The sequence below is a fragment of the Saimiri boliviensis genome, chromosome 6, assembly GCF_048565385.1.
Source record: "Saimiri boliviensis isolate mSaiBol1 chromosome 6, mSaiBol1.pri, whole genome shotgun sequence".
Classification (NCBI taxonomy): Eukaryota; Metazoa; Chordata; class Mammalia; order Primates; family Cebidae; genus Saimiri; species Saimiri boliviensis.
This window is the reverse complement of record NC_133454.1, coordinates 79539423-79564946: the sequence shown is the minus strand read 5'-3', so window position 1 is coordinate 79564946 and position 25524 is coordinate 79539423. Positions and strand designations below refer to the sequence as shown.

General features: G+C 38.2%; 1 protein-coding gene and 1 non-coding gene across 6 annotated transcripts in view; both read left to right on the top strand.

The window, feature by feature from the left end:
* The window catches only part of SBF2 (SET binding factor 2), a 478855-nt gene that overhangs the window by 410986 nt on the left and 42345 nt on the right, over positions 1-25524 (top strand). For 3 of the 5 annotated variants that reach the window (XM_039470842.2, XM_074401080.1, XM_074401079.1), the window contains 6 exons: positions 62-237; positions 3347-3492; positions 6562-6760; positions 13173-13369; positions 15748-15888; positions 16933-17028. In XM_039470842.2, the coding sequence (XP_039326776.1) occupies positions 62-237; positions 3347-3492; positions 6562-6760; positions 13173-13369; positions 15748-15888; positions 16933-17028 (955 nt within the window). The remainder of the gene's footprint in view (positions 1-61; positions 238-3346; positions 3493-6561; positions 6761-13172; positions 13370-15747; positions 15889-16932; positions 17029-25524) is intronic. The other 2 variants (XM_039470843.2, XM_074401081.1) reach the window with 1 other exon arrangement.
* Positions 2250-2311, top strand: LOC120364791 (U7 small nuclear RNA). The gene has a single exon (XR_005579931.1). It is a non-coding gene; the product is annotated as a U7 small nuclear RNA (small nuclear RNA).

Sequence of the window (25524 nt, the reverse complement as noted above, 5' to 3'; positions counted from 1 at the left end):
TTGGGGGAAAGTTGCCTAGAAATCCTTAATGCTTCTTATGTTTAATCTCTTTTGCTCCTAGTTGATTAAGGTAGCATTTGATGAAGAAGTCAGTCCAGAAGTAGTAGAGATCTTTAAGAAACAGCTGATGAAGTTTCGTTATCCTCAGTCCATTTTCAGTACCTTTGCTTTTGCTGCTGGACAAACCACCCCACAAATAATTTTACCAAAACAGAAGGAAAAGAACACTTCTTTTCGGTAAGAAGAAAGACAAGTCTCTTAATTTCAGTCCTCCCGTAATTGATTGCAAAAGAAATGACCTATCCTTTGTGTCCAGGTGTAAATACTTGCTCTTTTCATTCACTGTTCTGTTTCTGTCAAGCCCACTGGGCCAAGATCATAAGGTTATGGAACAGCAGCATTAATAAATTTAGCAAGTTTCAAAAATGAAAAGCCACCAGAGGCTTTGACTGTCATGTCCATTGCTCACATTGCATTATTAGAATGTGAAATTCTGTTTTCTCTTTTTTCCATATTGATCAGTTTCTAAATGCTTTTGACCAATCCCTTCAGCTTTTATTAATGTCCAGGCCCAGTGGACAGATTTGCTTTGACCTAGAGATAGGAGGCTTTATTTTCTTTTTCTTTTTTTAGTAACTGTTTATTTAGAACATTTCAAACTTACAGAAAATGTATAGCAGTAGTACAAAGAATTCCTATGTATACTTTTCCCAGATTCACCATTAGTTTCTAATTGGGTCCATTTGTTTATTATTCTCTCTCTCATATATACACATATTTTTTTGAGCCACTTGAGTTATTTTATTTTATTTATTTATTTATTTTGAGATGGAGTTTCACTCTTGTTACCCAGGCTGGAGTCCAATGGTGTGATCTCCACTCACTGCAACCTTCGCCTCCTGGGTTCAGGCAATTCTCCTGCCTCAGCCTCCTGAATACCTGGGATTACAGACACGTGCCACCATGCCCAGCTAATTTTTTGTATTTTTAGTAGAGATGGGGTTTCACCATGTTGACCAGGATGGTCTTGAACTCTTGACCTTGTGATCCACCCACCTCGGCCTCCCAAAGTGCTGGGATTACAGGCTTGAGCCACTGCGCCTGGCGAGCCATTTGAGTTATATATAAGATGTCCCTTTATCCTTCAGTACATCATGATACATTTCCTAAGAACAAAGACATTATCTTTTTTTTTAACTTTTAAATTTTATTTTAAAAATTTATTTATTATACTTTAAGTTCTTGGATACACGTGCAGAATGTACAGGTTTGTTACATAGGTATACATGTGCCATGGTAGTTTGCTGTACCCATCAACCCATCATCTAGGTTTAAGCCCTGCATGCATTAGCTGTTTGTCCTAAGGCACTCTCTCCCTTTGCCCAACATTATCTTATATAAGCACAGTACAGTAATCAAAACCAGAAAAGTTAATTAATATAAAACTCTTACCTAACTAGAGTCTGTATTCACTTTGTGTTAATGATTCTTTTTAGGTACTTTTTTATTCCTGGTCCAGGATCTAATCCAGGTTCATGCATTGCATTTAGTTGTCATATTTCTTTAGTATGAACCCTTATTTCCTAATTAAAGTTTTTAGAAATTTATGTTGAAAGTTTTAAACTTCAGTTATTACAAACAACAATCGTTTTAAATTATCTTCCATTAGTGATAAAATATAAGGGGTAAAATTTCAGTTGATTCACTGTTAACCGTGTAAAATTTGGGCATCTGCCAATACAGATTACAATACTAGGGAGAACTTTTCAGACTTTGGAGAAGAGGCCTTTCCTTTGCCTGAAACTAGAGTAGATTGGGCATTATAAAAGATTTGAGGTTCCAGACGATATGTTGCACAGCTAGCCACCTATACTACCTGGTAAGCAAGGGAGACCAGGGAATATTGAGATATGGGGTGCCGAAGCATGGGCAGATTCTTAGGGATTTATAGCAGTGGGCCAAGCATCTCGTCTTAGCACCATAGGGTCACAGAGGAGCCTCTGATGTTTGTTATCCCAGCCTTCAATGGAAGAAAAGGCTTTGTGTGGTATTTTACATTTAGAAACTATCAGAAACACTTATATTTATATTCATTTTAGAAATATATACCTGTATCAAGCCTGTTGTATCAGTTGCAACAGAGATACAGCAATTTAAAAATTTTGAGAGTTGCCTGTGCATATGAAACAAAAGATATAGCTTTAGCTGGGAAAAAAATTTCAAAAATCCCATTGAGCTTAAGTTACGTTTAGTGTTACAACTTTTTTAGAATTTGTCTAGCAGGCTTTCCAGTTTTTGCCAGAAAGCCCACTAATAAAAATAAAAGCTACACAAGTGATTTACAGTAGGTTTAATTTAGGAAATATCAGTATTTTATGATTCCCAGCAGTTATCTCAAACTTGTTTTATAACCTTCAGGTTTACATTGCAGACAATTAAAGACAGAGTCTGGTGAAACTATTTGACAATAAAAGAAGCCTTATCACTTTTTACTGAATGGCAAGAAAACACCAACAGAGTTCTTTGTCATAGAGAAGAATATAATCAAGAACAGTCTTCAGAATCTTCACCCCCATCTGATTAGTCAGGAGATAGGTTCTCTGTTTAATTCTCTGGATTGCCTATATTTTCCATCAGCAAGAAGGGGTAAATTGAATAAATAACGTACTTGTAGGTACAAGTGATTTACAACCTAGTTTCCCTTTCATTAAAGCTGATTCTCAAAAGGATACACAGATTTCTGATTTCTTACTTTTCTCGTCTTAAAAAGGGGGAATTATATTATTTTTCTAGGCTTCAGAAGGTTTACAGCTAATTAGAGGGAGGACATTGCATATACACACTTACAACAGTTAAGAAATAAGCACATGTGTTGCCAACTATAAAGGTCATATGATCTCAGAGAAAGGCCTGTGAGTTGGTAGAAAGAGAGTTTGAGTGAGTAGAGAAGGGTGCAGGCTGGATTTCCATGTAGGAGGACTCCAGCAAGCACGCTTTGTGGGAACTGTGGTGGGGACAGTGGCATAGGGATAACCAGACTGGGTTCAGGGGAGGCTTGACCAAAAAGCCAAACCAAGGAGTTTAGATTTGGGGTGATAAATAGTTTGTGTGTCACTTTACATTTTCCTGCACATTTTGCCTAAAACAGTATCCTGATGACAATGGTATCTTACAGGAAATTCGTCTACTGCCATATTAAAAGTAACCTAAGGAGAGGCTTAACAAAAGTCTGGACCAGTAGTGGCTGTGGGAAAGGAGAAAAAACAATTTGAGCTAAGTAGGTGTCAACAATACAAGTAGTGCTTTTATATTAAGTTGACATTCTCTTTGGTTTTATGACTTGTAGCACCTTCTCAAAAACGATTGTGAAAGGTGCCAAAAGGGCAGGGAAAATGACAATTGGACGACAATATTTACTGAAGAAGAAGACAGGGACAATTGTGGAAGAAAGAGTAAATCGTCCTGGATGGAATGAAGATGATGATGTATCTGGTATGTGAGAACTCGAACTTCATTCGTTATTCAATTTTATTTCTTATATGAATAAGACAGTAAGATGTAGTTGCACTTAGATCTTGATTCACAAAAGCCTAGATCTCATGAGAAGACAGAAGCACTCACCAGCTTCTTAGAACTGGAGAAAAATTACTTTCCCAGTATTCCATTGTTCCGGTAACATTTTGTTAAATTGTACTTCTTTGCTAAATCCGTAAAGCTAATTGGCCAGTTTTGTGTGTGTCTCATTAAAAGAAGAAAGAAGGAAACTTCACTGCCTAGGAAATTTCCATGTAGGGTAGTCCCCTCTATCTTATTCTTCTAGAACAAGAATTTAACATAAGGACATTGAACATTTCAAGCTGAAGATTTCAGTTTTTGGTAAGAACATTGTTGGTTCTCTTAATCAAAATGGAGGACCCAAGATGAAGGAATACTTAGGTCATAAGAAAAAATACTTGCTAAATTTGAAAGAACAGCTACAATACCTCTCAGTGGGGAAAATAGAGGCAGAAAGTTAGTGCAAACTGTTTCCCATTCTTAACTCAGTATCAAATACACTATGAAATCAGCACTACACAGAAGCTAATATAATGGGAGGCAAAATGCCATGACACTCTTTTTTCCCCTCCTCATGATCTTAGAATCAGTCACCAGTAGTTATTCAAGAACTACTGCTAACAACAACAACATGTTAAGAAAGAAACATCGCTGGGCCTGGTAGCTCATGCCTGTAATCTCAGCACTTTGGGAGGCTGAGGCCGGCAGATCACCTGAGGTCGGGAGTTTGAGACCAGCCTGACCAACATGGAAAAACCCCATCTCTACTGAAAATACAAAAAATTAGCCGGGCATGGTGGCACATGCCTGTAATCCCAGCTACTTGGGAGGCTGAGGCAGGGGAATCATTTGAACATGTGAGGCGGAGGTTATGGTGAGCCAAGATCATGCCATTGCACTCCAGCCTGGGCAACAAGAGCAAAACTCCGTCTCCAGAAAAAAAAAGAAAGAAAGAAACCTCATCTTTAGAGCACTAGCTAACAGGTCTCCATTTCAGTTGCTGGGATAAAGAACCTATGTGGGCTGGGTACAGTGGCGAATGCCTGTAAGCCCAGCACTTTGGGAGGCTGAGGCAGGCGGATCACTTGAGGCCAGGAGTTCGAGACTAACCTGGCCAATATGGGAAAACCCTTTCTCTACTAAACATACAAAAAATTAGCCAGGTGTGGTGGTGAGCACCTGTAGTCTCAGCTGCTGAGGAGGCTGAGGCATGAGAATTGCTTGAATCTGGGAAAAGAAGGTTGCAGTGAGCCAAGATCACACCACTGCACTCCAGCCTGGGTGACAGAGCGAGACTCTGTCTCAAAAAAAGAAAGAAAAGAACCTATGTGATTTTTGTATATGTGTATGCATGCCCTGGGTGAGAATGTACATACAAAAGCTTGGGGCAAAGAAAATACCCACCGTTGCATTACTGAAGTAAGCATTTGTTGAAACCCTGGTCTTTTCACAGTCATGTCAAACCATAAAAATATTATTGCTACTCGTCACTATTGACTCCTTTAACTCAATTTTTTTATTGTTTCATGGAACAAAACCTATTATTCTATGATAATTATTCTACTAAAAGACCAAATTATATAATGTTCTTTGCTCCTCTGAAAATAAAAGGCCAACGCATAAAATTGATACCTGATTATACTGTATTGTGAAATTCACAAATTGAAGTTCACAAATTGAGACACTTAGCTGTTGATTTTTTGCTTTTTAAAAATATATTTTAATGAAAGAAGGCCGTATCTTTGCCTGCACATTAGTACTTTGAGTAATTTTCTTTTTTTTCCCCCTTTTATTTTTTTATTTATTTTTGCATGCACTTAGGGCCTTAAGAGTATATGAGTAATTTTCAAAAACTTTGACATCATGACTTGATGTCTCTTACTTTCAAAATAAATAGGGAAGTAAAGTAGGACAGTTTTTAACATGAAATTTTTTTTTTCAGTTAGAACATGCAGTACCAATTAGGAATGTCCTTTTAAAAAAAGCCTCCCTAAAATACTTGATTATTGAGTAAATTCTTCCCATCTTAAAATCATAAAGGGCTCCAAAGAGATGTCTTCTTTCCTTTCTTCTCATTTGTAACCTGTGATTGCAAAACTGCAAGGGAGTTTCCCATGTATACCACATCCTCTAACAAAAATATTTCCAGGAAAAAAGTATGACTTATTTATCCCTCTACGAGGAAACAGATTCTTTTTTCCTCTAGTTAACTTCTGGTTAATCCAGAAATTTCTAATAAAAGTTTATAGTCTGAAAAGTAGACTGAAATCTGGATGATGAGTTTGTATAGTGATTATATATAAGAGATAAATTTTACTGATGAGTTAGCCTCTGACAAACTTTGAGTGTTTTTTATAGAGTCCTGAATAGAAATCACTGCAATTTGACAATGAGCAAGCCTGAATGAAACAGAAAAGTATAGATAATGAATTCAAAATTGTATTGTTTTTAGAAATTATTTAAATGGTATTATTTTACTGACATTTTTAGTTGAATTAGTGTTTTTATTTCTTGACTATTCATTATAGTTTCATTTATGTTTATTTAAGTGTGATTCCTCACAGAAGTTACATGATTTAATTTGTGATATACGTAATATTTGTCATCCTAATGTAAACCTGTCTTGGTGGGTCTTCCTCAGAAGGAAGTTTGTTGTTGTTGTTGTTGTTTTGAGACAGAGTCTCGCTCTGTTGCCCAGGCTGGAGTGCAGTGGTGCGGTCTTGGCTTACTGCAACCTCCACCTCCTGGGTTCAAGCAATTCTCCTGCCTCAGCCTCCCAAGTAGCTGGAATTACAGGGGCGTGCTACCACACCCGGCTAATCTTTTGTATTTTTAGTAGAGATGGCATTTTACCATGTTGGCCAGGCTGATCTCGAACTCCGACCGCCTCGGCCTCCTGTAGCTCTGGGATTACAGGCATGAGCCACTGCACCCAGTCCAAAAGGAAGTTTTTAATCCTTTGCTTTGAGCTAATCGTTTCTTCAATATCTGTTTCTATCATCCCAGTTTCAGATGAGAGTGAGCTCCCCACAAGTACCACCCTGAAGGCCTCAGAGAAGTCTACAATGGAACAGTTGGTAGAAAAAGCTTGTTTCAGAGACTATCAGCGTTTAGGTTTAGGAACCATTAGTGGCAGCTCTTCCCGTTCAAGACCAGAGTATTTTCGAATTACTGCTTCTAACAGAATGTATTCACTCTGCCGGAGGTAAGTGTGTCTGTGGGCTCCGAAGAGAGGTCTTCTTTCCTTTCTTCTCATTTGAATCTTTAATAGGCCATTTGCATCCATAGCCCAGAGATAATTAAAAATGCTTGAAAATAAGAACAGGGTCTCTAGGACAGGAGCAAACATCTCACTGGCATTCTCAGAACAATTACCTTACTGAAAAGTACCTCTAGTAGGTAAAAAGGTAAAAGGTAAAATACTTGTTCCCTTCTCTTCCCAGTTTGTTTCTTTTCTAGCATGACTAAAGATAATTTGAAGTAAGAATAGGATTTACCCAGGCCGATAGAAGACGTGAAAGTCTTTTGTAGGCTAGGGTACCACAAACTCTTTCTATAAAGGGTCAGTTGGTAAATATTTTCAGTTTGTGAGCCATAGTTTCTTGTTGCTGCCATTCAGCTGTGCCACAAAAGCAGCCATAGACAGTAAGGAAATGAGTGGGCATGGCCAGTTTTGGCCCACAGGCTATAATTTGCTGACCCAGGTATAGGCAATGCTTTCTTATATGGTCTAATTATAATATTTCCAAGGAAATATTACTTAAAGGCTGTAAATGAAGAGACATTTTTTTTTCTGTTCTTGTCATCTTTCACTATTTTTTAAATATGTTGAGCCCTATTCTATGCTTTACTATATGTAAATATATATTTTCTAAAACTACATTTTCACCATCCATAAGTTTAGTCATTTTCATTTCCAGGTAAGTTGTTTTCTTTGCATTTAAAAATTCCTATTTTAATTAAACAGCTCTGAAAGCAGTTTGTAAATGTAAGCTTTGTACATATTTTAGAAAGTTCTCTTCATGTTACTGTTGTTTTCAACCCTGTTGTTATTAAAGATAGATACGACATTTTAAATGACAATTTAAGTTTACAAACACTAATGTGAAACTTGAGACAACAAGGTGGGAATATAGTTAGAGATTGTACCAAATAAACATTTTGCATGAAATGCTGAAAAACTGGGACTCTGAGTATGCAGTAATTTTTCTGGAATTCTCTGTCATTCTAACTAGATTTTCTCTGAAGAAAGTCATGTTGTTGGGGTGTGATGTCATGCTGTTTGGGAAGTTTGCTATCAAAATTATGCCAGCCATTCAGAAAACAGACTCATTTATCATTCCAATCTGTCAGAAGTAAAATAAAATTTTAATGGATTACTTAATAGAACACTTGTTATAAAGCATTTATGGTGGTAAAAAGTAATACATATCTATTAAGTTATTAGAAGGAAGGAAATGGAATAATAAAAAATAATCCAAAAGAAGGCAAGAAAGAAATAAAGGGGACATAGAACAAATGGAATAAATAACAAGTAGTAAGATGGTAGATTTAAATTCAAATATATCCATAATTGCATTAATTTTTGACTAAATGCTCCAAAGAAAGAGGATAGGGTTTGCTTTGCCGAGCATGGTGGCAGGCACCTGTAGTCCCAGCTACTTGGGAGGATGAGGCAGGAGAATCGCTTGAACCCAGAAGGCAGAGGTTGCAGTGAGCCGAGGTCATGCCACTGCAGTCCAGCCTGGCAACAGAGTGAAACTTCATCCCAAAAAAAGAGAAAAAAAGAGAGAAAAGCTTTCTGCTGCTTTTAAGGGACATATCTAATACACAAGTATACAAAAAGGTAGAAAGTGAAAGGATAGAAAAAATAAAATATACCATGCAAAACTACCTTTAAAAAAAGTTGTTGTCACTATATGAATATCAAAGTAGACTTTAAAGTAAAAGCAATAAGGAAGGATGTTTCATAATGACAAAAGATTTATTTTTCACACAGCAGAATTAAGACCAAGTGGAGCTTATTACAGAAATAGAGTACTGGCTTGACATCTGAAAATCAGTCAGTGTAATTTACCACATTAACAGAATTTAAAAGAACTTCATTATATAAAGAAAAGTATTTTTGCAAATGCAAAATACACTTTTGAGTTTTATTTTTAAATTTGTATTTCTGTAAATTCTGTATTCTTTGTCACATTTATGATTTTTAGAAAAAAACTCTCAGCAAAATAGAGTAAGAATAAGTTCCCAACAAGTAGCACCCCAAAGGCCTCAGAGAAGTCTACAGTGGAACAGTTAGTAGCTCCTTAATCTTCTGTCTTAAAAATTCTACATAAGAAATTACTTATTTTAAAAATAAATAAAATATTAAAAGCTTTTTCTCTGAAGTCCAGACAAGGATGCCCATTATCACCATTTCTATTCAGTGTTGTACTATAGGTCTTAGGCAGTGCAAAGAGGCTAAAAAAGTAAACAAAGGTATAAAGATTGAAAAGAAAGAAATAAAACTGCCATTACTCACGGAAGACCAAAATGCACATGTAGAAAATCTGAAGGAATCTACATTTAAACTTTTAAAATTATTAAGTGGATTTTATAAGGTCACTGGTACAAGGTCATTTACAATAATTAGTCATATATGCTAAAAACAAATTGTTACAAAATGAAATTTTCAAAAACTGATGCTATTTTGATACTATTTCTACTATTTACAGTAGCACTAAAAAACATTACTCAGGAATGAATCTAATAACCTGTGCAAGATATCTACAGGGAATACTAAAACAGTATTGAAGATCATCAAAGAGCTAAATAAGTACATATTTCAAGTTCTTAGATGAGAATATTGAATATTCTAAAACTGAATTTTCCTGTATTTGTTCTATAGAATCAACGAAGTTCCAATCTCGGCAAAATATTAATGGAAATTGAAAGAATAATTCTAAAAGTTACCTAAAAATGCAGAAGGCAAGGAGTAGTCAAGATAGTCTTACAGAATAATACTATAGGGTGTCAAGACTTTTTGTAAAGCTACAGTAATTAAGACAGTATAAGATTGACACAAGGATGGACAAACAGACCAAAGGAGCAAACTAGGAAATATATTAAACAGAAACAGCCCAACATGTGGACACTTGATTTAAGATAAAAGTAACACTTAAGAGCAATGCGTAGAAGATGTTTTTTCAATAAAGGATACTGGGAAAAATTAATCTTGACACCTACCTTATACCATTTACAAAAGTTAATTCCCATTGGCCTGTAGAACTATATGTGAAAGGTTAGAACAATAAAACAATAGGTTGGTTGTTAATTGATAAATGTAGAACTTCTGTACATCAGGAGATACCATCAAGAGAGTAAAAAGGCAATAAAAAATGGCAGGAGACTTCAGCAGGCATTTCACAAAAGAGGATATCTTGGGAGAAAAAAATTCTGAAAAAGTACTCAACTTATTAGTCTTCAGATAAATAAAATTTTAAGTTTCAATGAAACTACTATATACCTTCCAAAATGATTACTATTTTAAATAGACCAGCAGTACAAAGTGCTAGGAAGGACGCTGAGCAAGTGGATTCTTATTCGTCCCTAGTAGGACTGTAAATTGGTTAAATGACTTTGGAAATTTGTCTAGTGGTGTCTAAACATTTAAACATCTACTAAACATATTCATAACCTATTATCTAGAAATTCTCCTCTTATGTGGAGTAGAATTTCTAGCAGAAATATATGTGTGTTCCAAAAGACATCTACAAAAATGTTCATGGCAACATTATTAATAATAATAAACTAGAAACTACTCAAAATCAACAAAAGAATAGATAAATAAATGGCATTATACTCACACAGTGAAATACTATACAGTAATGAAAATGAACAAACTACAGGTCAGTACAATAACACGATGGATCTCATAAACATAATATTGAGCAAAAGAAGCCAAACATGAAAGAATAAATTCTGTTGATTCCCTTTATCTAGAATTCAAAAAGAAGCAAAACTCACCCACATTGTTAGCAGTCAGGATAGTTAATTTTTTTTTTTTTTTTTTTTTTTTTTTTTTTTGAGACAAGGTCTTGGTCTGTCTCCCAGGCCAGAGTGCAGTGATGCAATTTCAACTTACTGGAGCCTCAACCTCCCTGGCTCAGGTGATCCTTCCACTTCAGCTTCCTGAGTGGCTTGGACTAGGCACATGCCGCCAAAGCTGGGTGGTTTTCTTCTTTTATGTATGTATGTATGTAGAAAAGAGGTCTCACTATGTTGCCCAGACTGGTCTCAAACTCCTATACTCTAGCAATCCTCCCAGCTTGGCCTCCCAGCATGCTGGGATTACAGGTGTAAGCCACTATGCCAGACAGGATAGTGGTAACCTTAAGGAAGAGGGGATAATAGTGACTGGGAGGAAATACAAGTTCTTGGATGCTTGTAGTGGTCCATTTCTTGACCTAGGTGGTAGTCACATCACCTAGGTTTTGAGCATTTGTGTGTGAATTCTGCTTGAAATAAAGTTTCCACAGAAGCTTCCGAAGCCTAGTCTAACTCTTGAGAGTTAACTGTGGATCCCAGAACTGAAGGCTCTGAGTAGTAGGTTAGAATGGGTGGCAGGGCAATTGATATCTTTCATTACAAAATGAGACTGGTACTGAGAGTCGCTTCTATTGGCCTTTAGGCTCAACGCTATTTGCCCATGCACTAGGGGCTATCCAGCTTCATGAAAGCCCGTGTCTGGTAACAGGAGAGAGCCATAGATCTTGTATGTAACAGAGCATGGTCTGTGTGTGGTGCTCCTTCACAGTGGAAGGAGGAGATGGGCCACTACAGGGGGCAAGGAGGGAAGGAGTGATTGAAGCAGCTCCTGGAGACATTAAACATTAATCCCTTATCTAACACACATTGTATCTGGAAACAAGTTGGGAAAAACCGTTATTCAAGTGCAGATAGAGGGTCCTAATTATGGAACTGCCTTGTCAGTCTTCATGAGTGATTAATTATGTCTGTAGCTTGGTCTTTTCATCAGTTTGTGATATTAGAAAAATTCAGGCTGCAACTTCCTAGCACTTAGACTTTCAGAATGCTTCCAAAGTATCATTAGTTAAGTATGGAAAGTTAATTTGGCATTCAGTAAGGCAGCTGAAGGTTATGATTTATGTGACCATAAACTGGATTTCCTCTCCCTCTTCTCAGCTCTGGTTCTTATCAAGAAAAGGGAAAAGAAGTTCTGGAATTGGATAGTGGTGGTAGTTGCACATCATTGTGAAAGTACTAAATGCCACTGGTTTGTACGCTTACAAGAGGATAGCATGGTAAATGTTATATTAGGTATATTTTACCAAAATTTAAAAATCACCAAAAAAAAAAAGATACAGGATTAGTGGTTAGGAGGTTATAAATTTAAAATCTGTTTATTGTAATATTTCTAAGTAAACTAAAAAAAAGAAATGACTCTGAAAGCCACCTGTCTTCTTGCATTTATTAATCTATATATACTTTTGTATGTTATTTTCCCAGCATCATATCCTGTATCTTTATAAAGATCTTTTAAAATAAGTATCAACATGTAGTGTTATTAGCTAATTAAACTCATTTGATATTTGAACATATGTTCTTATGCCAAAAATAATTTGGTTTTGGTTTTTAGGCCTTTCACCATCTCAGGTAGTCTAATATTGGCATGCTCTATTCTCTGCCGTCATCTCAGTGATCTGTGAATTGTTGACAGTTTGACTTGTCATTCTCCTAAAGTGGGTATTTATCTGCTGATCTTATTGTAAGGCAAGGGAAATAGTTCAACAGAGGACTTTTAAATAATTCTACATAGTATTTTTATTTTTGAAGCTTATTCAGCAGAAATCTGCAATATCACTGAAAGGGACTCTTCAAAAAAGACTACAGATCAGTGGATGAGTTAGCTGTTTTCACCATCTAGGGATTTTCGTCTCAATCCCTGAAGAATTCAGGAGTTGAAACTAAGTTCCGTATTTGAAATATGTTGGCCAGGCACAATGGCTCATGCCTGGAATCCCAGCACTTTGGGAGGCTGAGACAGGAGGATCACTTGAGCCCAGGAGTTTGAGACCAGCCTGGGCAACAAAATGAGACCCTGTCACTACAAAAATAAAAATAAAATTTAAAAATAGGCCGGGCGCGGTGGCTCAAGCCTGTAATCCCAGCACTTTGGGAGGCCGAGGCGGGTGGATCACGAGGTCAAGAGATCGAGACCATCCTGGTCAACACAGTGAAACCCCGTCTCTACTAAAAATACAAAAAATTAGCTGGGCATGGTGGTGTGTGCCTGTAATCCCAGCTACTCAGGAGGCTGAGGCAGGATAATGGCTTGAACCCAGGAGGCGGAGGTTGCGGTGAGCCGAGATCGCGCCATTGCACTCCAGCCTGGGTAACAAGAGCGAAACTCCGTCTCAAAAAAAATAAATTAAATAAATGAATAAATAAATATCTTATCCTTCAACTAATATGTTTCTGAATCTTAGAAAATTATTATGATATTAATACTCACATTTTCATATTCTCTCTCCCTCTTCTCTCATTTCTTTCCCCTTCTCTTCCCCTCTGTTCCTTTCCCCGATCATTCCCTTCTCCCTTCTGTGTCTCTGAAGCTATCCTGGCCTTTTAGTTGTACCTCAAGCTGTACAGGACAGTAGTTTACCGAGAGTAGCCCGCTGCTATCGACATAATCGCCTGCCTGTTGTATGTTGGAAGAACTCAAGAAGTGGTACTCTGCTCCTCCGATCTGGAGGATTCCATGGGAAGGGAGTTGTTGGTCTTTTCAAATCTCAGAACTCCCCTCAGGCCGGTAAGCATCTCTCTACAGCAGTTACCACCGTTCACTTAAGGATATTACTAAAAATAAAGGAAGTAACATCTGGGAATGGTGCCTTTTCATCAAGTCTTGTCTCACACGCAAACTTTTCCACTTTGCTACATACAACATGTACAGCTTAAACAAGAACTATATTTGGTAGTGTGAGGCTCCACATTGAATTTGACATCTTAATATGTCTGGCCTGTACTTGGATTTTAATAGAAATTAATATAATAAAGTTTGGTTCTAGGCAATTTTCATTCCAGCAAACCAGAGTATCCACAGTTGGAGACTAGATTATACAAATCATTTTTCTTTCTCTTGGGAAGCATCCAAATACATTTAACAGCTTCAGAGGCAAGAAGAGATTCTGTGCCATGTAATCTAAAATATACATCCTCATTTTTACAAAGTCATATGCACACACAAGGCAGCAAACTAATGACCCCAAATGCCACTTCAGGAACTTTCAAGCAAAGAGGTTTTTAGGAAGCTGGTGAAATAGTAAGTACAGCTGTCACATTTTCTGAGGATACTTGTGAATACCATGTCTGAGGTCTTGAACTCAGGAGCTATTTTTGCTGACCTTTCTCATCATTTCTGCCTCATAATAGATGCTTAAAAAAAAAATTAAACAGTGGGCCACTAAGATGTCAGATCCAGTTTAGGGATGGCTGCATTCTTTCACCTTTGGAAATGTAAACTCAGAATCTGTGGTTTAGCAAGTAGAACCATGTACTTTTTGAAAGTCAGCCAGTGTCTTTGACTGTTAGGTTGACTGAGGGCAGCACATATATATAATGCTGTAGTATTCCACCTGCCTTGGTATCTCACGATTGGTGTAATTGAAGGCAATTGGCTTTTAACTGTTTCTCCTCTGAAACCCTGTGTGCTCCCAAGCCACTTGGTGGGTATGTTAGAACTTAAAAAGAGGCCAGGCGCAATGGCTAATGCCTGTAGTCCCCACTACTTGTAAGGCCAAGGTGGGAGGATCGCTTAAGCCCAGGAGTTCAAGACCAGCCTCGGCAACGTGGCAAAACCCCATCTCTACAGAAAAATACAAAAATTAACTGGGCATGGTGGCATACTCCTGTAGTCCTAGCTGTTCAGGAAGCTGAGGTGGGAGGATCGCTTGAGCCCACGAGGTAAAGGCTATATTGAGTCATGATCACACCACTACACTCCAGCCTGAGTGAAAGAATTGAGACCCTGTCTCAAATAAGTGAAATAATAATAAAATATGTAAGTTATGTAAAATTAGTTAATCATTTTAGGGACACCAATAAGCATATCGCTGAGCTTTTAGTTGCAAAAAAATTGATACTTATTCCACTGGTTGCTGATTTTTTAAACTAAATTTTTATTATATTTCATATTCAATTCACACATTTGCTCACAACTAATATCTATGAAATTGCAATGCATCTTAAAATTCATGTGATCAGGAAGCATAGTGTCATAGTTTAAATGGCAACTTTTTTATTGATAGGCAATTTTTATTGTTAGGCAATAAAATAACAGCGCATCTTAGAATTGATGACATATTAAAGGTGATAAAATACAATAATGCTAATTATTTTCTATTCAGTTTGTAAGAAATTTTATAAATATCTATTGTCCTTGTAGTGAGTCCATCCCTATGCCTCTTTAAAGCATCTGGGCTGATTTCAGTAATCCTGTTTTGTTTGAGGCAAACCAGGCTCATATGCCCATCAACCCAGAATTGCTCTCACAATTGTTTCCATCTGTGTATACTTTTTCTCCTTTTTTAGAAGGCCCAGGGAATCTGGCAATAGTTGCTCCTGTCTTCTCCCCGTCTTCTTCCACTCTTCCCTGTACACATCCTTATAGGCTCATGTCCCCTGTGGGTCTGTGTGGCAGAATTGAAATAAAGTTAGTGGTATTGGAAAGTTCTCACCTCTACCCATTCTGGGATGTCAAGGGAACCCACTCTCAAACAATAACCTGGTCAGGATGACTGGGGGATGTCATCGAGGAGATGATGTTGTTTGTGAATCTTCATTTTGAGTTGCTTGGACAATGAGAAACTATGCCCTGTGCTTCCAAGCCTAACCTATACTTGGAAGGATAGCCCTGTGCTATCTGTTTTCCAGACCTGGACTCTTTCTGGAAGGATAATGGCAATCAAGAAGTCAGTACGGTAAAACCAGCATTACAGTGGAGGATTAGCCATTTGATAGACTGGCAATTTAAATGGGGCTGGTTTCTCTATTTGGGTGTGGTAACTTAAAGACTGTATAGAGGAAAATAAGCCTATATAGCTAGCTAGCTAAATAGATAGAATAGATCCTTTTTTTTTTTTTAACACAGAGACAATTTATTTTATTCAATATATTTTCCTTTTATAGCTCCTACCTCCTCTTTAGAATCTTCCAGTAGCATAGAACAAGAGAAATACTTGCAAGCCTTACTGAATGCTGTTTCTGTCCATCAGAAACTCAGAGGCAACAACACTCTTACTGTCAGGCCAGCCCTTGCTCTGTCTCCAGGTAAGATTTGATAATGCTTCTCTTCTTGACAGCTACTAATGAAAGGTCAGTTCTGTTCCTAGGGTTATTTGTCCCATTATTTGTTATTTGTTATACTGTACCTTCACCAAGACTTGATACTTAAAAGTTTTACCCTAAAGGGTTATAAGTTTAGCTCGTTTTACTTAGAAATATGCCACTATTAATGTCTGGTAAATAGTAACTAAATTTAGAGATTCAGTTATTTCTTTTTTTTGTTTTTTAGAGATGGGATCTCACTATGTTGCCCAGTCTAGTCTCAAACTCCTGGGCTCAAGCAGTCTTCCCACCCAGCCTCCCAAAGTATTGGGATTACAGGTGTGAGCCACCACACCCAGATCAGTTATTTCCTTTTTGAAAGTGTAATAAGAGAGAGTGTGGGGAATTTAAATAAAATCACCCTTTTTTCCCCATGGTTGTCTTTCATAGACTTTAAAATATTATGATGTGAAATATGTAAGTTGAACATGTTTCTTAAATGTGTATTTATTAAAATCATCATGTATAAGCTTGAAATTCGCAAAATTTCTGAAGCCTATTAAAATTTTCAGTACAGTTTGTTTTCACTGGATTTGGATGAAGCCATTAAGACTTGTACTAATATTCTGTTTCAGTTATCATGTGATGGAACCCCAAAGGGTTCATGTAGAGGTAACTCTAATGTGTTAGACACAGGAGCATGTGACTTGAGAAGTTGGTCTCTTTGGCTTAATCAGCTATTTGAATTAGCTCAACATAAGCAGAAAGTGGCTTTTCTTGTAAAGTAACACCATGCATGCCTTGCTCCATTTATCATTAAATTCTGATTGCACTTGCCAAACCTAACTCTATAATCTTGCAAATGTGTGTTATGTTATCTCTGATTAATAACAACATTGCCGTGTTATCTCTAATAAAGCTTTTGGTACTTAAAAGTACAGTGTTTGGCAGCAATTAAACATGCTACACATGAAGATAACTTTTTGTCATTTGAGTAATGTTAACCCAAACAACATGGTTTTTGTTCTTCTTTTTGGCTGACTTTAGGGACTGAAAGGAGGACTTCAAGAATGTCCACTGTGCTTAAGCAGGTAGTGCCAGGACATTTGGATGTAAACCCATCCAATAGCTTTGCTCGAGGAGGTTAGTAAGATTGATTTTATAACTGAGCACTGATGCAAGCTTAAAAGCAGAAAACATTTTTCTAGATAGCTGATATTTTAAATCAACTACTTACGGTTCAAATTGTTGTCGATTACCCTCTTCTGAATGAATGGTGAAACTTATTACTAGCATGATGACAGATGAGCTTAGTCTCATGGGACAAGAAGTATAATAATTGCTGATGTCATATACATTGATAAGTTTGGGAGCATTAGGAGGTAAGCAGAGCATGTCTAAATGATGAGTCAGCCCTGGTAGTATTCCATGATACTGCAGATTTGCAGGTCAGAAAGATCGATCAATCACAGAAGTATAGATAGTTCAGAAGTGATTCCAGACCCAAGGAACTCCAGGGCCTTTTATTGTTGCTACTATCCTCTGAAACACTGGTTTGGAGGATAAGACATCATGATATCCAGGTAGCTGCTGGCATGAAGAAAGAGAAAGGCTGAGTTTTTGTTCTTTTAAGCTCCAAAGGTCGTCCACTTTGTTCTCTGAAAGTTTATTTGAGATTGTTTCACCTTGCAGAGGAAATTACAGACCCAATTTTTTTTTTTTTTTTTTTTTTTTTTTTGAGGTGGAGTCTTGCTCTGTCACCTAGGCTGGAGTGCAGTGGCACGATCTGAGCTCACCCCAAACTCTGCGTCCTGGGTTCAAGCAATTCTCTTGCCTCAGGCTCCTGAGTAGCTGGCATTACAGGCACATGCCACCACGCCCAGATAATTTTTGTATTTTTAGTGGAGACAGGGTTTCACCATGTTAGTCAGGCTGGAGTCAAATTTCTGACCTCATGAGCTGCCTGCCTCAGCCTCCCAAAGTGCTGGGATTACAGGCGTGAGCCACCGCACCTGGTGAGATTTTTTTTTTTTTTTTTTTTTTTAAGACAGGGTCTCACTTTGTTGCCCAGGGTGGAGTGCAGTGGAAGTATCATAGCTAACTGCAGCCTCAAATTCCTGGGCTTGAGCAGTCCTCCTGCCTCAAGCTCCTAAGGAGCTATGACTACAGGTGTATGCCACCACACCCAGCTAAATTTTTAAAACACTTTTTGAGACAGTACGATGCTCACTATGTTGCCCAAGCTGGTCTTGAACTCCTTACCTGAAGCAGTCCTCTCACCTGGGCTTCCCAAAGTGCTGGGATTACAGGTGTGAGAAAGCACCTGGCCCCAGATATCTCAACTGTAAAGTCCCACTGTCTCACAATGGAGTCACAGAATCTTATACTCTTCCTCTCACCCCTATATAATGCTGAATTCCCTTAAAAACGTAGTAAGTAGACTAGGTGCGGTGGTACATGCCTGTAATCCCAGCACTTTGGGAAGCTGAGGCAAGTGGATCATCTGAGGTCAGGAGTTCGAGACCAGCCTGGCCAACATGGTAAAACCTCGTCTCTACTAAAAATACTAAAATTAGCCAGGTGTGGTGGTGTGCATCTGTAGTCCCAGCTACTCAGGAGACTAAGGCAGGAGAATCACTTGAACCCTGGAAGTAGATGTTGTGGTGAGCCAAGATCACACCATTGCACTTCACCCTGGGCAACAGAGCAGAACTCTGTCTCTCAGTCAATCAATCAATCAATCACACACACTAAGTAGATAATCTTGTTTTGCTTGAACATCATCAGTAATGGGAAACTCATTTCTTACATTTGTGAGCAACTCTGTGTTGCTTTCTCATACTGACTACCACTTTTACATATTGGCCCTAGTTCTGTCCTCTGAGGTTAGAAAGTAAGTCTAATCTCCCACACGAATATCTTCTGGAAAAACTCTTGTCAGGCTTTCTACCAAATTCACTCTTTACAAAATTCACTTTTTCCCCTTTTGAAAACCATACATGTCTCCTAGTAGTCATATTGGTCCTTTGGATGCTTTCTTTTCCGGCCTTTAGTTAACTCTAAATATCCCCAGTTCAAATGGTTGTAGTATGCTCACCAACCTTATCACTCTGAACACTCCACAGAATTGAACCCAGAACTCTAGGTGCTCACACAGCCTGAAACTGCCTTGGCTATGGGCAGAGTCCCATCACTAGGTTAACCCATGTGCAGATTAATATCATTTTAAATCACTGTCTGCTTCACATGTGCTATTGTTCTTAAAAATATACTGGTCTTGATGTTTGCTTTTTGGACCTACCAGCAGTGCTATAACTAGAACATGCCATGGTTTTGGATGTGGACTGTTATTTTAGACCTTTCAATACTGATTTTGTCTACCAGTGCATTTGCTGTTTTTGCAGGCTTTTTATCATCCATAGATTTGATCATTGTTGTCATATGATTCTTTGTTTAAAAAAATGTTGAACAAGCCAGAGCTAAGGACAAAGAGCTACAACAAAATAATATATACCTCTCTGAAGAAAAAGATCAATCTGTTCATCTATACTGGTTATGGGTCTTCTCTCTAAAACTCACCAGGCCCATATTTCTAAATCTCTGTCAATTCTTTTAATCCAATATTTGCCAATCTTTCAAACAATTAACTGCATCACAAAGGGTTTTACAGTTATTTTGCCATGACTTAATGTAGGAATCAGTGCTTTTTCTTTTTGAGATGGAGTCTTGGTCTGTCGCCCAGGCTAGAGTGCTGTGGTGCGATCTCAGCTCACTGTAACCTCTGCCTCCTGGGTTCAAGTGATTCTCCTCCTGCCTCAGCCTCCCAAGTAGCTGGGATTACAGACACCCGCCACCACACCCAGCTAATTTTTGTGTTTTTAGTAGAGATGGGGTTTCACCATCTTGGCTAGGCTGGTCTTGCACTCCTGATCTCGTGATCCACCTGCCTTGGCCTCACAAAGTGCTGGGATTACAGACGTGAGCCACCACCCCTGGCCACTTTTTCTTAAGTAATTATAAACAGTCCATTGATAATCCATTCCTAGAATTTGGATCAGCATCAACGTAAAGGTTCTACTTTACAAAATTGACTTTTTTCCCTTTTGAAAACCATACATATCTCCTAGTAATCATACTGGTTTCTTGGATACTTTCTTTTCCTGCCTCATCAGAACTTTCTGTAACTGCAGGATTTCCTAAGAGCTTTCAACCTTCTTCAGTCATCATTCCCATTAATGTGTCAGTCCTTGAAGTTGTCTTTGTTTCCTAGGGCTGCCATAACAAAGTGCCACAAATTGGGTGGCCTAAACATCTATAGTCTCCCAGTTCTGGAAGCTGAAAGTCCAAGATCAAGGTGTCCAGAGGGTTGGTTCCCTCTGAGGGTTGTGAGGAGGAATGTGTTCCATGCCTTCCTCCTAGCTTCTGGAGGTTTGCTGGCCATCTTTGGCATTGCTTGGCTTCTGGAAGCGTCACACCTAAATCTCCTTCTTTATCTTGACATGGCATTCTCCCTCTGTGTCTAGCTCCAATTTCTCCTTTTATAAGCACACCAGTCATATTGAATTAGGGGCTCATTCTACTCCAGTATGACCTCATCTTAACTAATTATGTGTATTCTGAGGTACTGGGGGTTAGGACCTACTATAAATTTTGGGAGGGGGACACAGTTCAACCCATTACAGTCATATGTATTATTTTTCTGAATTTTTAGAGGACTGTAATTTTAAGGTTTAAGATACAGACTTTATTCTTCTCATCGTTTCTTTCTCAGTGGTTTCGAACTAAAAGATAGAACAGTGATTTTCTTCTAAGGTTCCTGGTATTTCAGTTGCCAAACACTCTTGTCAGAATTTGTTTTGAGATTGCCTTTGCCCTTACTGCTTTATTTACCATGTGAAAGTTTATATTGTCAGCAAGGCAAGTCAGTAATTTTTCCATTCAACTTTTAGAGAATGCAACTTCCAGCAGATGTCTAGTTAAATGTCTAGCCCTCCTACCCCGAAACCTGATCTTGTATTTTGTCATTGTATATGTCACCATGTTATCTATTCCAACATAGTGGCCAGGTGGCCTATAGTATAAGTTGTAGCTGCAAAATTGTCTCTCCTTTTATGTTGGTACCTAAGGCTCATGGATTTTCAACAATCTTTTTCTTTTTTTTTTTTTTTAGACAGACACTTGCTCTGTCACCAGGCTGGAGTGCAGTGACATGATCTCAGCTTGCTGCAACCTCCAACTCACTGCAACCTCCAATTCTCAGGTTCAAGTGATTCTCCTGCCTCAGCCTTCCGAGTAGCTGGGAGTACAGGCATGCACCACCATACCCAGCTAATTTTTGTATTTTTAACAGAGACGGGTTTCACTATGTTGGCCATGTTCATCTCCATCTCCTGATCTCATGATCCGCCCACCCCAGTCTCCCAAAGTGCTGTGATTACAGGTGTGAGCCACCACACCCAGCCTCAACAATCTTTTCCAATTACATTACCTTCTCTTTTTTTAACGTTGGCCTCCGACTCTTGGCTTCTTTTATGCAAGGTTATTCCCAGTAGTGGTTATATTCTTATCATGACTCCATTCTTTGCTAGTCTTAAAGATGCCTAAAGGCACCCAGAAGGCTGTATTTACCTTTTCAGATTAGAATCTTCTATTTAACTTATGACCACTATTTGCATATCTGAGGCTATAATTAATATTTCTGACACCCTTCTCAAGTACTTTCTGCTGAAAATTACTGTGCATTTGGCTTGTTTCCTTTTGACAGTTTTTTACTCCTAACTAGGTACCTGTCATTTTGGCATCTTAAGCTAAAATCCAGAAATGCAAATCTCATTCCTTTACTCCATCTCTTAACTCTTCACTCCCAAAGCCTCCAAAACCTTCTGAAGTCCCAGTGATGAATTGGACAAAGAGATACTGCTATCTCCTGACACCTTCAACGTTCTCTGTTACCTGTAGACCTGCTTTCTGTGTTCCTTCTGATAGTGTCATTCCTTCTCAAAGTAGGAGGAATGGACTGGGACAAGCAAGTTAAGGAAGTCTCAAAAGAGTCTCTGTTAACATGAACATGCCAGGCAGACACACATTCAGATTGGCCAGGGCAAGACGAGATATAGACACACCCATGCCCTGCAAGTAGTGCATTTCCTCATACCTACTCACAGTACAGTCTCTTCATTCTTTCAGAGTTCCGGACCACTGTGGTAGGAGCCTCCTATCATTTAATTCTTTTTCTTCTTTTTATTTATTTTTACCCTACCCCCAGTTCTTCTCCCTAACCTTTTTGTTTTTTCTCCTCTGTTTTCACAATACCTTTCATTCCTTTAATTGTCATACAGTCTTAATTCCTAGTTTTCTTACGTTATTTCCACTGTGTGCCTCTCCTGGTCTGATGAGCCAGGGTTAAAATTGACCTTCACCCTTTCTTCAGTCAGGATGATCACTTTGCATTCAGCATGCATGTTGGTGAGTTCCTAATGCAAGGGATGCATCCTCTTTCACACAAGAACCACTTTAAAAGTAAGCAGTGAATAGATCACATTGTTTTTCATTTGAAATTAAAACAACATTTAAGCCCAATGAGTGAAGCACATATACTTACAACTTGGATAAATGTCTTTGTTTAGTAGGGAAATGCCTTGAGAAAAATCAGTACTTCCTCTCAAATACCAAAATATAATAGCCGGGTATATTTGAGAAGTAGCCATATGGAGGCAGCTTTTTAATTTTTCATCCCTTATATTTTAAGTTTCTCTACATGTATTATGTTATCCAAATAACCTCCAAGATAGGTATATAAAGAGGTCCAGGGAGATTAAGTGACCTGGCCAAGGCCACACAGCAAATATTAATGTAACTGGGACTAGAATTAGTTCAGTGTTGCATCCTATCAGTGCAGATATATTTAGTGAATATCTCTTGTGTCTCCCTGCACTGGGCCAGATATAAGATCACAGTGATGAATGAGGCCCCACATGTGACCTAAGCATCTCTTTCCTTCTCCCCTTTGGTCTGAACATAGCGGAGGAAATTATACCAGTGCATAGGAAACACTGGTTCTCTAAATAATGATGCATTCCTGTGGGGAAAATGAACTGTGCCATATCTTCCTGAAGCAGTCCCCTTAGCCAGTTCCTACTGATTGGGCCCAAGGTCACATGGTTCCTCAGGTAACAGTACATTAAGAGTTTAGTTACATTTTGATTCAAACCAAAGTCCCACTACTTACAATGTGCAAATTAGGGAAACTCTTAATTCTCAGTGTCTTCATCTTTAAGGAATAAATAATATAGATCTTTCAAGTAGTTACGAGGAATAAACAATAATATATGTAAAACATTTAACTTAGTAACTAGCCCATAGCAGCATTTTAATAAATGTTAGTTGTCGTTATTATAGTTATTTTTGTCATTTACATTACCTAATACTCTGCTGAAATGGGAAGAAAGTCGGTATTTGCATTTGAATGGCTTTGAGCCTTACCTAAGGCAGGAGATAGAAGGTTATGCCCTAGGTCTAGCCAGTGACTTTCAGACATTTTTTTATCATGACTCTCAGTAAGAAATGCATTTTACATCTATTTGTATATATGCCCATTGATTTTATATCACAATTCAGGTAGTACTAAGGCACATGCAAAATGTATTATGTGTATACTGAAACGAAAGTTTTGTGAAACAATATTCATCTGTACCACATGCAGTGCTCATTAGTATTTTCAACTGTAATGTTTCACTTTTTAAAAAGATACTGATTTGACCTACTAAAGTGATTTCCCAAGTTTCCCAACCCACAAGGAGGATCCTGCAGTTTGGAAAAACACTGCTTGAGATGCTTTGCTGGTGTTAAGTGCCCAGAACATCGAGAAATCATTCAGGAAATCTAAGTAGACCTCAACACCAACAACCAAAGCAGTAGTCTAATTCCTTTGGTTAAAATGACTTCCAGATGGGACTATAATTCTCAAAGCCCCCTTCTGGCCCCATATCAGTACTGGCCATTTTATCATTGCTGATTTTCTACTAATTGGCCGAAACTCAGCAGTTTGTCATTGGTGAGCCTCTATCTGGGGGAAGTCCTTAATGTTTTTCATTTAATATCCCTCTTTTTGCTCTTGCAAATAATAGGGTTGAAGATATAATAATGAGTCACAACAGCTCACAATGGATTGGTTTGCAAAAAGTAAATAATCAACAAATTCCTTGAGTGCCTATATTTCAGGCTCTCAGCACAGATACAAGAACAAACATGATTAGGTTCCTGCCCTTGCAAGCGTATGTAAACCAAAAAGTATCTGAGGCAGCTCTCAGTAAATTCAGTTTATTTTGCCAAGGTTAAGGACACACCCTGGAGACAGGTCTGTGCCTTTCTCCAACAATGATTTTAAGGGCTTTAATATTTAAACGGGAAAGAGGGAGGGTTTGGTAATCCACATGTTGCAAGAGAAAAGGAGCAGGTAGGGGAAGAGTCAGTTACGTATTGGTCTATAAGATAAAGTGAACATAGAGCAGTTACCTGTGGAGAAACTTAACCTTTTAACTCTGTTTGCTTAAAAACAAAAGGAAAGGCAGCTTCCTGTATGTCTCAGCTTTCAGCTTAATTTTTTCCTTTTGGCATAGTGAACTAGAATCCTGAGTTTTTATTTTTCTTTCACGTACACAACCTTGTAGAGTAAAAGAATATGCAAATAATAATGATGCAATGATCAAAGTTCAAATAGAGCTCCTCAGCTTGGGAGCAGTAGGAATGCCTTTCAGAGGTGTTAGTTAACATTGCACCTAGATCTTACTTGTTAAGTAGGAATGTATCAGGTAGGGAAATGGGAGAAATCATTCCAGGCAATGAGACTAGCATAAGAAAGTGTGATATTTAGGGGAACAGTATCTCAGAATCAGGAACTACTCCAGCATCACTATAATCATCTTAGTGTCCCATATTCAATAGGAAAGTTCAAAATTTTGTCAGGAAGGAGAGCAGTCAGCCAACACAGGAGCCAGCCACACAGTGTGCCTGGGCCATGTTGTCCCAAGTCTTTGTTCTGTCTTGCAGTCACATTCTCTGTATGCCGTCAGCCAGCACCTCTGCAGCCCTTACTTTCTGACTTCCTTTGGCCTCCAAAGCCATCAGTGCCCTTCATTTTCTGCTTGCAAAGGAGTGAAGTGGGAAAGAAAAATCACTTCTAATGATTTTTTTTTTTTTTTGAGACAGATTGAGACAGAGTCTCACTCTGTCGCCAGGCTCCAGGCTGAAATGCAGTAGCACAATATCAGCTCACTGCAACCTCCGTCTCCCAGATTCAAGCAATTCTCCTGCCTCAGCCTCCCGAGTAGCTGGGACCACAGGCGCATGCCACGACACCCAGCTAATTTTTGTATTTTTAGTAGAGATGAGATTTCACCATTGGCCAGGATGGTCTCGATCTCTTGACCTCATGATCCGCCCGCCTCGGCCTCCCAAAGTACTGGGATTATAGGATTGAGCCACCGTGCCCGGCCCTAGTTATTTTTATTATGTTATATTTTATATGATTTTGCATTGTATAACAATACTACTACTATTCAAGATTGTGATCCTGAGTAAATACAAAATCATTTCTTCTAATTGACTTGAGCAAGTTGTTTGCTTGGAAAGTGCTAAAAC